At 36.8% G+C, this 11,109-nt stretch overlaps 1 protein-coding gene across 4 annotated transcripts; it reads right to left on the bottom strand.

Moving 5' to 3' along the window:
• On the bottom strand, positions 1-9,763 carry LOC134679048 (uncharacterized). 4 transcript variants are annotated; one of them, XM_063537862.1, is made up of 4 exons: positions 9,746-9,763; positions 7,826-9,095; positions 5,030-6,890; positions 1-3,317 (listed from the first exon to the last, which is right to left on the bottom strand). In XM_063537862.1, the coding sequence occupies exons 2-4, from the start codon at positions 8,923-8,925 to the stop codon at positions 1,173-1,175; spliced, it is 5,106 nt and encodes a 1,701-aa protein (XP_063393932.1). In that variant the 5' UTR covers positions 8,926-9,095; positions 9,746-9,763; the 3' UTR covers positions 1-1,172. The 4 variants fall into 4 exon arrangements, with proteins under 4 accessions (XP_063393932.1, XP_063393931.1, XP_063393930.1 ...); XM_063537861.1 differs by lacking the exon at positions 9,746-9,763 and adding an exon at positions 9,416-9,571; XM_063537860.1 differs by lacking the exon at positions 9,746-9,763 and having other exon boundaries at positions 7,826-9,263.
• Between the last annotated feature and the right edge of the window lie 1,346 nt (positions 9,764-11,109).

Below are 11,109 nucleotides of genomic sequence, written 5' to 3'. Positions count from 1 at the left end.
ATTTTAAAAACTTTATTGTTTTTTTTTTACAAATACACATCAAAAAAAAATTACAAATGCATAAACATCAGCTGACACACTACTTTTACATCGATAAACAACTATGGACTCTTAGACGAAAAATTACAATTATTTATTCAATTGAATAATCCATTCCAGCGCTGTTAATACTTTTAATGGTGAAAATAATTTTATTACTTATTATTTTTTTGTTGTACCACTTCCAATGAAACTTTTATATACTTACTGGTTTAAATGTACGAGTAGGTACATGATGCATAATTATATTACATATATTTTTTTAATTTGTATTTGGCATGGTACAATCAGCATCGGTATAGTAGGTAGCATCCATAGTATTGAAATAGTTCGGTACGCCATACATGTACATTTTATTTATTTTAGGGATTGTACACTTTTGCTTTTGTTTGTCATTCATCGTTACTTCTGTCCTACTTATTTCCTCAAAGGTTAACTGGAAGAGATCCCATTCAGGGATAAGTTCGCCTTTGTTGTATTTAATTGACTCTGTAACTGTGTTTCTCGTGTTTATATTTCTATGTACAATAAAGTAAATACATACATACATACATGTTAGGTATATGGTATACCGAATTATTTAGACTGACGCTGACTGTACTAACCACTCTGTCTCGTATCAAATAATCAGAGAAGGATATTCCTTAAGTTTTAAAAGTAGGTCCCTAAAATAAATTATTGTTCATGTGCCGTTTGCCTTAGTTAGTAAAAAATATTTCAAGTTAATATTATTATACAGACAAATAATACTTATTATTTAAACCCCCTATGTCCCCCAGGACCCAGATGTTGATAGTTGACGGTATTAAGTCGGCCGTAGTAGATAATATTATATAACATTGAGTCTCCTATTTTTTATATCAAAATTATTTTTCCAGATTTATTATAAAACATTATATATAGGCTGCCGTGTCGTAATAGAAACGTAGGTAGTAATCTGAGTTATACAAAATTAAATTAATCATTATTACTAAAATAAATACTTAAATTACGCTTAAACATTCGGTTGAGTAAGTAGTGGAAAGTCTGATTTGAACGAAATGCTACGACTTTACTTAAGTATGTAAGTTATGTTATAATTATAATGTCTGTCTCATAATAAGCTAATAAGTAATTAAGTTCAGTTGTTTTAATCATTGTTTTCCGTCAGGAGGATTGAAAAACTCCCAGTGGTGGTGATGAATCGTGCGACTATCACTAAGACCGAACATTATCAAACCAGCAATCAATACCAAAAATATGACTAGCGCCATTTGCACATCCTTCTTATCTTCAGTACCGCTAATGTACGAGACAAATGAGTTAAATATGCTCCTTATAGTTCTCGAAATAGAATTGTGACAGACACGCAGAAAATTAGCTCCCGCTTCAGTTATCGTCGGTTCGTGTGGTCTTACTGGAGCTGGCATGCGCCTCGGTGACGGGCGTGTCAGGGCTTCGTCAGAGCTCGACTCTGAATGCGGGGCGGCAGGCCTACGCTTCGCGCGCCGAGTCGGTGGCGGAGGCGATTGATGTTGAGCATCGTGAAATTCGGTAAAAGGTCTGTCTCTCAAAGCTGTAGGCCTATGGTAATAAGAGGCTGGAGGCATTGTCATATCTTGAAGATAAGAATACAACAGTGGAGTTAAATCAGGGGGTGGGGGTCTCTGTGGAGGTGCAGTCGCTTCTTCTTCATTAGAATGTTTTGGAGGCGGTGGTGGCGGCGAAGCTTGAACAGTAGAGGGCTGATTGGGATCATCTTCCAGAGTTAACTTAGTTTCTGCTGCCAATGTGTCACCGGCTGATTGATCGGTTTGTGTATGTTCCTCTCTGCTCATTGGTCTTGGTAATTCATGCGCCGCTTGTGGTATGCTTGCACTTGTTGAAATTTCAGCAAATTTCTTAACTATTTCATCAATTACAGATTGTGAAAATTCAATACCACTGACCGAGATGTGACCTGATTTTGAATCTAACTCAGTTACTTGTAATGTCATACCTTCTATATCGGAGACTAAAATCTTACTAGCTTGTAATTCTGAAACGTTAAGTCGTCCCACATCTAAATCTCGCACCTGTAATCTTTGCGTTACTAGGTTATCCAGTTGGACATCTCTACTTGCTTCAGTGACTCTTTCAAGAGCTTGATCATCACTAGAAGGAACTGTTTTACGAGAGGGGGGATTAATGTTTGTCCCACTTTTAGGCCTTGGAAGCGGAGGTACGTCGGGAATATGGGCTTCATCGATGTCAATATGTTGTACAGTCAGGGACGCTTCAGTTAACATTTCGTCTCGTTCATTTATCCTTGTTGGACTTGAAACCCGTCTTTCTACCAAAATTACTGTGGGAGACGTGCGGCCTATGTTGGATTTTGATAATTCAGAAATAATTGGATCTGAAAGTTTGAACGATTTTTCAGACCTCGATGTTGTCCGGGAAATTCTAGGGCTTTCACCTATTTTGCTATGTGATTTACTTCTGTAAGGCTCTTCATTCACAATATCTCTGAGAGAACTTGACATCGAAAATTCTAGATTTTCTTCCATCCCTAATTCAAAGTCTATGTCATCTGGAAGGGGATCTGTTTGAGTTGATACCTCTATCTCTACGACATCATCCATTTTCATACCCTTATCAGCATGTGTCATAGATTCTGCTCCAACATTATCATCACATCGATTTTCAAAACTGTTTTTATCACTTTTTCTTCGTTTTGGTCCCCTAGGTGGCCTTGGCGGTGGTGGTAGCGGTCTGTCTTTCATTTTATTTACTACTTCACCCGAGATTAAATCTTTGTGAACTTCATCAATTTGTGGTTCATCAATTTCAACATACTGCGTCAAATCGCCGCTCACTGAACGCTTAGAAAAGCTGTCCAAAGTCATAAGGCTCGTTGAGGACTTTTTCCGTGGTGGACGGTCAGGTAAGCTTTTACTTACTGGTTGAACGGTGTAATATTTTCTCTCCGAACTATGACTTTTGCGACGTCTTACAGGTGGAGTCTTACTTTGGGATCGCCGAACACCTTTATTTGGCGCATAAGCGGTTTTATCAACGGTAGCGTAGCCTGGACTTTCATGGCGAGCATGCTTATCAGATTCGATATAATCAGCGGGAGGCGCATGTGTGTCCATCGTTAATGATTCTGCTCCATGAGAAGTCCGATCATCGTCACAAAGAGATGTGCCCCGCGAACTGCGCGAGCGGTTACGTCGCGGCGGTAGCGGGCTGCGGTCAGTTGCTGTGGTCTCAGTTTGAGGAACGACGTATTCATGTTCGGTTCTATACACGATTATCTGAAATACACAAGAAGTATTTTTTATACTCAACAACAACTTTGTGATTTTTTTTTATATATAAGGTGCTACCGTATTAGTTGCAGATATTTATACATCTGATTGTACTCGGTTCCTGGAGTATATTTAAGTATGAAACATTATAGCTGTTTGACGACGTTTTTTGGAGATAACTGAAAAAGAAAGCTACGTAACAACACCCTGTCAATGTGATTATTAAATGTGAACTCATTGAACAGATTCTAGTACCTCTTTTACCTAGACACCTGTCTGGCCACTTCATTCTAATAATCTTTTGCAGTTTTCCCGCCGAACCATAATTAAATTAAATTTTTTGGTCGGTAAATTAAAACAATTTATATTTAAAGTTAATTGTTCTAAAAAAAAAGTATCACCTGTTAAAATATCTGCAACTAATAAGGTAGCACCTTATACATGGGTATGTACCTTTAAGTATATGGTATATTGTATAGGTTTGTATTTTAAACTGATATATTTAAGCTTTTCATCTTGGTCCTAAAGTAAGTACCTACTTACTGTCATTTTAATGTTGTTATAATTTACAAATTATTTTATGTGGAAAGCTTTTATTACTAACAGTACTTATTTACATTTGCATGTCTACCAAAGTACCTACTTTTCGAGACTTCTCCAATGAGACGGAACTCAATGTATTTATGTTTTTCTATTGAGGAGTTCCATTGGTTACCTTCTGCAGCTCCATTTTAACCATTTCCGAAGTTCTCCCATTAGTAGTTATAAAATGTTTTAAATAAATAAAAGTGTACGACTTTTATTTACACAAATTTACTACAATAATTATACTTAAAGAAATATTCTGACAATAGCGTAATTTTAACCCATGAAATACAGACGAAATAGTTATTTACGATACAAGTGCGGAAAGTAGGAAATTCGCAACCAGTGGTGATAAATTGAAACACGGCCTTTATATTTTCGATAAATTTCGAGAAATAAGCACTAGGTATCGTATACGCGGATACCTAGTGCTTATTTTTCGTATTAGTGCGAGAAAATAGCGCCAAATGTACTGTAATAGTTACTCGTATTTACGATACAAGTGCGGTTAAGAGGAAGGAGTGTTCTAAATCGACAAGAGTTGCGAATTACTTATTCGCACGTGTACATATGGCCCTTGAAACTTTTGACATACGAAAAGTACTGTTTCTCCGCTCCTATATATGGCGACTGTACATACTGAGTCGCCTTGATCTTATACACTGTGGCTGAAAAATAACTGCATTCCTGTTGCCAGGGAGGTTTCGGGATTATACTGAGCAGCTTTTACTATGGGACCAACACCGAAATCCAGAAAACAAATTTACCTTCTCATAGAAAATGGACCAGCCGAAATGTATGAGAGGCCAATTTTTTTTTTGCAGTTTCGGGGTTTGTCCCATAATAAAACTTGCTCAGTATAATCCCAAAACCTCCCTGAAAACGGGATTGCAGTTATTTTTTAGCCATCATGTGTGTGTAAAAAATAAATAGAATATTTATATAGACGAACTTCACTGCATCGGGCCTAGTACTACGTTTTAAAGTGATATCATTCTTATATCAAAAATGTATTAATTAATCGTTAGTAATATGTAATATTAATTGAGGCCAATCAACTACAAAAAAGATAAAGCTGATTAGTAAAAATAGTGTGAATTTGTTGTAAGTTTATATTTAAAATAATTACTCACGTCTTCATTTTGCACAGGGGACTCTCCCCATAAGTCGGCTGCTGGAATATCTTTAAAATCATTCAGCGATGAATGTCTTAAGTCCCGCTTGCCGAATTTCTTTTTTCGTTGAGGTGGCATTGGCAAAGTTTGTGACTGGACTGGTATATCCTCCGGATATTGTATCACGTCATCATTGGCATATTCGTGAATAGAACGCAACTCATTAGAAGGACCGAAGCTTTGTTGAGTGTCCATTTCAATCGGCTGATTGGCTTGCACATTGTTATTTAAATGAAGTTGTTCCTGATCATCAGATATACCTAAGTCGATATCACTGAATTGCATGACATTTGTCACGTGCTCGTCAATATACTGAACTGTATCGATTTCTTCTTCCTTTTTCTTTCGTTTAGCTCGTGACGGACGTACAGGTGGAAATGTGTAATAGCCGTCATCTCTTTCGTTTAAGTCTTCCGTTGAATAGCGCATATCATCGTCTATCATAAGCTCCGGGTCAGCTTCTGGTTCATTGGCATATACATTTTCATCGTTAACGCCGGAATTACTTCCCATCAAAGCTAGCGCGTTTTTTGGAATTTTGAAAGCTTGTCGTATTTCGTCACTCAAGTATTCTCTTACTTGAATATTTTCACGAGATATCCCTCGTGGTCGTACGAAAAATTCGTCGTTGTTTATTTCGTTTATAACATGAGAGTATTCTTCTTTTACCGGTGAATGTTGATCTAATGATAATCCTGCGTCATTATCGTTTAAGTGCGATAGTTGCCTTTCATCTTGAATATACTGGGAATCTAATTTGTCAAAATCGTATGTGGTTTCAAACTGTCGTCTTTCATCAACATCTGCATCAAAACTGTCAGTGGTGCCATATTCTCGTGGTTCACTAGGGCTGTCTGGAATATAAGATGCAACTTGTGTTGGTTGTTTTTTCATTCGAGTAAATGTAAAAGTAGCAGGTGGGGTTTCTTCTCTATCTAAATTAGGAGATGATGAGGTTTTAGGTAATTCCTTTTTATTTTTTCTGTTAAATAATCTAGGATATGTTTTAGCCTCAAATTCAACTGGAGGTATATTCCTTACATCTGGAGTTGAACCAGTAATCGTTGCTTCCGGCTTACTTGACTTTCTTCTCCCTAAGCTTGGAAAATTTATTTTTGGTTTGTCAGGCATTTTGAATTTAGGAAAATCGGGAACACTGAATTTTGGTCTTTCTGGTAGAGTAAATTTCTTTTTATCTCCAAAGGATAATTTTTCAGACAAGTTTATCTTTTTGAACTTTGGGCGGTCTGGTAGGCTAAATTTCCTTTTATCGGGCAAAGTAAACTTGGGTCTATCAGGTAATGTAAACTTCGGACGTTCAGGCATCTTAAATTTTGGGCGTTCGGGCATATTCATTTTTGGTTTTTCTGGCATTTTCATACTTTGCAACTTTGTTTTTAATTTACCAGCCTGCGATTTTAATTTTCCAGCGCCTTCCTTGATACGTTGTTGTATTTTTACATCAATCCCTTCAGCATTTTGGCGGCTGTCACGTTTTAAAGGTAAATTTTCTAGAGCAGAAGAATCTACTTGACTTGTACTAATTTCACATTCAGTTCGTGACATAGTGGATGGTGTATTAACAAAATATCTCTCTTCGATATCCTTTTGAAGTAATTCAGCGTTTAAAATGCCTTCATTTTCCTTATCATCATGTTGTTCCTCTTCGTCTGAGGGATGTTGTAAATATTTACGTTCCAAAGATGTAGTACTAGATAATTCATCATCAGTTTTCACCAAAGAAGGCTTCGTTTCAGCATCGGGTGACATAAAGACAATATTTTGAGGCGGTTTATCGATGATTTCATATTCGTGATCACTGTAAATAAAAAAAATACTCATATTATGTATCATAACTAGGTACAACATTAAAACATACAAAATTATTTTGATTCGCATGGTATTAAAACCTAAGTTAGAAAATATATTTCGCATAGCTGGGGTAACAAACACAGTTAAATCGCAAAAATCATACATCATCGCAAACCGTTCCAGTTATATTTATATAACGTTGTCTACGCACACACGTCTCTTGAGTCATAATTAGGCCAACGATCGGCGCTCGTTTTAGCCGCAGCAGTCACCGGGCGAAATCCATTTAAAATCACTTTAAATGTACTAAACGGACCGCAATTATTATGACTTTAATGCTATATTAAACCTAACGCCAGTAGACTTACCTTTCATTTGAAATGAAATTACTGGCTCGCGACGTCGGCCTGGTTCCAACAGGATTAACTCGTTCGGGTAGTAAAGAATCACTTTGAAAAAACTGACAAGCACATCGTACGTCAGGTGTATAAACTTGAACACTACCCTCTCTTGTAGGCCTCAAGGGTTTTTCTAAAGGAGTCCCTCCCTCTGATGTCCATCTCCGAAGGTTACTCATTACTACTAACTACCGGTAATAATATTGCAGCAGGTCATATTTAGTCATCGACTTTAAGAAATCCAAATAATTTATACCGGCATTTGTAGACCGGCAGTGACTCATTACTCGTTTGTGAAAACCAGGCAGTAAATGAACGGCGTGAAAGCAGCCGCGAGCACGGATCACTGATGACAATTTCAAAGAGCTAAACCAATGTGCAGGAAGACTGTTCGGCCGAATCTATATATAACAAATCGTAAGAAGCCAGCGCGTTCGCTTTGCATGTGTCGAAACAGCTGTTATGTCACAATTACGTATGCAGCAAAAGAAAAATTATAAATAGGATACACTTTAAATTGTCATATATAAATATATATAGTTACCTGGAGGTTTTAGACCATTCCTTCTCAAAAATTTCAACGCCATTTTTTTTATCCAACTTTATTTGCGGGCTCGGAGTAGGAGAAGCTTCTATAGGCACTGGATCTTGTTCATGACTAGTTTCTAATATATCATCATCAAAAATTTCTGTAATGGTGATGTTGGGTGAATCGTTTTTTGGTCTTGTCTCTTCTAACTGATTTTGAAATATTTCATCGACATTGGGCTCGTCTGGATCCATTTCTTCGTCTAAAATTACAGCTTCTTTATTCGATTCTCTTGCTTTATGCAGTTTTTCCATTACATGTTCATCAGACCTCAATGAAGCTTCATCTTCCATTACTAAACTGGGGTCTTGTGAAGCTAACGACTTTCTTTCTAAAAAGCTTTCATTTTCTTTATTGCTACTTTCACGTTCTGCTTCTATATCAGGAGAAAAATGAAGTGATTTGTCTCGATCTTGACCTTTTGATTCTTCTATGTCCTCGTAAATATGTTCTTTCTTTTTTCTTGGAGGAGGGGTATCTACACTCATTGTTTTACTCATTTCGTCTGAATCGCCAAGTTTAATTGCGCTAAATTTTTGTCTACGCACTGCTCCCGGAGAAGATTTTAGTTGCCTTATTTCCTGTCCATCTTTATGTTTTTTACGCTTAGGTAATGGAGACTTTTCGCCCTCATTTTTCTCAAGTTTGTTCAGAGTTTTGTCAGCTAAATGTTTGATTTTATTTACTAAGGGATGACAACATTTTGTTTTTTCTCTGGTTTCTGTGGCTCCAATATAAGCGTCTGGTACTCGTCGTTTTAGAATGCCTTTTGGGGAAACATTTTTATGCGTACTTATTGGTGCTTCTAAATGTGAATTTGATGGACTTTCTGACTGCCTACATATGAAAGCAGTCATTGTCTTTGCTTGATTGACGGCATCATCCTCGGAATCTAAAGATACTTCTTTTGAAAAGTTTGGTATGTGCACACCTTCATCTTCCCCTTCGTCGCCGTGTTTACGGCTGCTTCCAGGCGAAGAGTCAAGGTTAAGAATCTTTTGTCCACCTCCATCAACAGGCGAATGGGTTCGAGAACGTGAGAATTCACGAGACATACTTCTTCGTGGTGTGGTTTCTCTTATAATATCCTCTGCGGTAATTTCGCCTTCTAATGGCGGCTTCAGAAGATGTGTCCAGGGGTAATGTCCCAATTCACGATCTCGTCGCAAGTCGTCCCATTGGTATTCGTTTATTGGCTCTCGCGAATTTTCCTTTTTCTCTTTATCTGGCGACAATTTAGATTCCATATGTATAATAGTTAATTATCAAAGATATTCACAAAACACATAAGTGAAGCTTTGCTGGATAAAAACAACTAAGTAGATTGTGGTTGGATCGTGACAGTAACACAGTTACTTAATAGTTTGTTTGCGGACCCAGCAAAGTTTCCACTTTTCACCGTTAAACTAAGAACACTACATTTCGTTTGAGACTGAGCGTCTGCAAATGAAAACACGTTGAATTTGCGTGGGTTCGTGTGGAAATAGGTGTGAATAAGTAGCGTGCAGTGTAACAAATTATTTTGGACTTCTGCCGCGGCTTTACCTTGATTCAATCCGAGCACTTTCACTACCGAACCACCATGCTTGGTGTTTGTTTATTTTTGCGTGGATCCACTAAATGCTGTTTTATGTTTTTTTTTTATGAAAAGAGATCTGTGACCTGTACAAAATCTCAGTTCAACTGGGCGAAGCGTTGTGGTGCGTGCAAGCGCGCTAAATATAAGATTGAGCATGAATTTATTTTTGGGAAGCATTTCGCGTCATCAGTAAAACTATAGAGCCCAGATACCGTTTTATAGGAGCCGAGTAAAGGTTTGTAACTAGAGATGAATAATTTAAACAAGTAAAACTTATATTAATAATAAAAACGTACCCGTGTAGCAAACCAGCGACTGTATTACCTAAGTATTTCTATTTAACTAATACCGATGCAGGATTGCTACTGTCCCTTGACCGAAGTCCAAACAGTTACGTGTCGACTCGTAGCTCTGTTCACTGCGTGACTATTTCATTAACGATATGGAATATGTTGTATCTCTAAATTGAATGTTGATTTACGTACAGTCCGTAATATAAATGTCTATACGGTGAAATATTACCTATACTTACAATTGAAGTGCCGTGTGCACGCTTATAACAAAATATAAGTTATCAAATAAATACTTAGTACAGTACCTACATTAACCTATGTGACCTTATATTTTTATTATATCTACGGAGCTAAATGCTTCTTTGTCCACCTTCTTCAACAGGCACAAAAGCAAAGAAATGCGGCAGTGAGTTCAGAATGGGAAAGGGTATGCCTATATAGAGATATCGGTCATACACACATTTTAAAACACAGGTTGTTGCTAACTATGGACATTAGTTAACCAGCTTGTGTACGTATTAGTAATAAATAATGTTAGTACTCCTAACTTAGGGTATGTAGGCAGGAGAGACAATGAACCTTATTGCTGTGGGTAGGTATGACCAGCTTCGCTGTTAGCAATTCGGCAAGTCACATTTGGATCTATTCTAAAGTTGTAATCTAGGTAGATATGTATACATAGATTTTTATAAATTGAAATTTAAGTTTTGATCTATAATTAGGTGTAACTGCTTGTTTTCATATGTGTCTGAACCACAATTAAGGTATGTCTGCTGCTGTTAGTTAGTATCTATACCTAATTTGGGACAAAGTTTACCCCAGCGGTTGATTGGTAAAGAATGCCTTTAGGCGTTAAGTCAGCTATTTGAACTCTTTTTCAAATTGCGCAATAATAAAACATATAAAGAAGTTAGCATATAAAAATGACAGTTTTATATTTGTTCATACATATATATTTTTGTCATGTGTTCATACCATTTCGTGAACAGTGATACGGTAAGAACCGTGTGAGGTGTATATTTTGAGTAATTTTATTATGGTTTCCGACCCGGGTACTGATACTTCTTTCATTTTGCTTTTTACCAATAGTAATACCTACATGTCATTTCTTAAAAGTAATATCAGTACTCGTGATAGCGTCTGGCCCGTGTTACAGGTAATTAATTATCTGTCATCAAGACGTGAAATATGTAGTCATTCTATAATTATTCGACAGTGGAAGAAAGGATAAGCAACTTCGGAATAAAAATATTTAAAAAGAACTCCATAGGAATATTAATTTTATTGTATGTACATTTTGAACAATGCAAGTAAACACGGGTAATAAGTATTTGCATATTTTGAATCCATGAATGCGTTTTAAATAC

This window comes from Cydia fagiglandana, chromosome Z (assembly GCF_963556715.1).
Source record: "Cydia fagiglandana chromosome Z, ilCydFagi1.1, whole genome shotgun sequence".
In the NCBI taxonomy this organism is placed as follows: Eukaryota; Metazoa; Arthropoda; class Insecta; order Lepidoptera; family Tortricidae; genus Cydia; species Cydia fagiglandana.
This window is presented reverse-complemented; position numbering and strand designations above follow the sequence as displayed.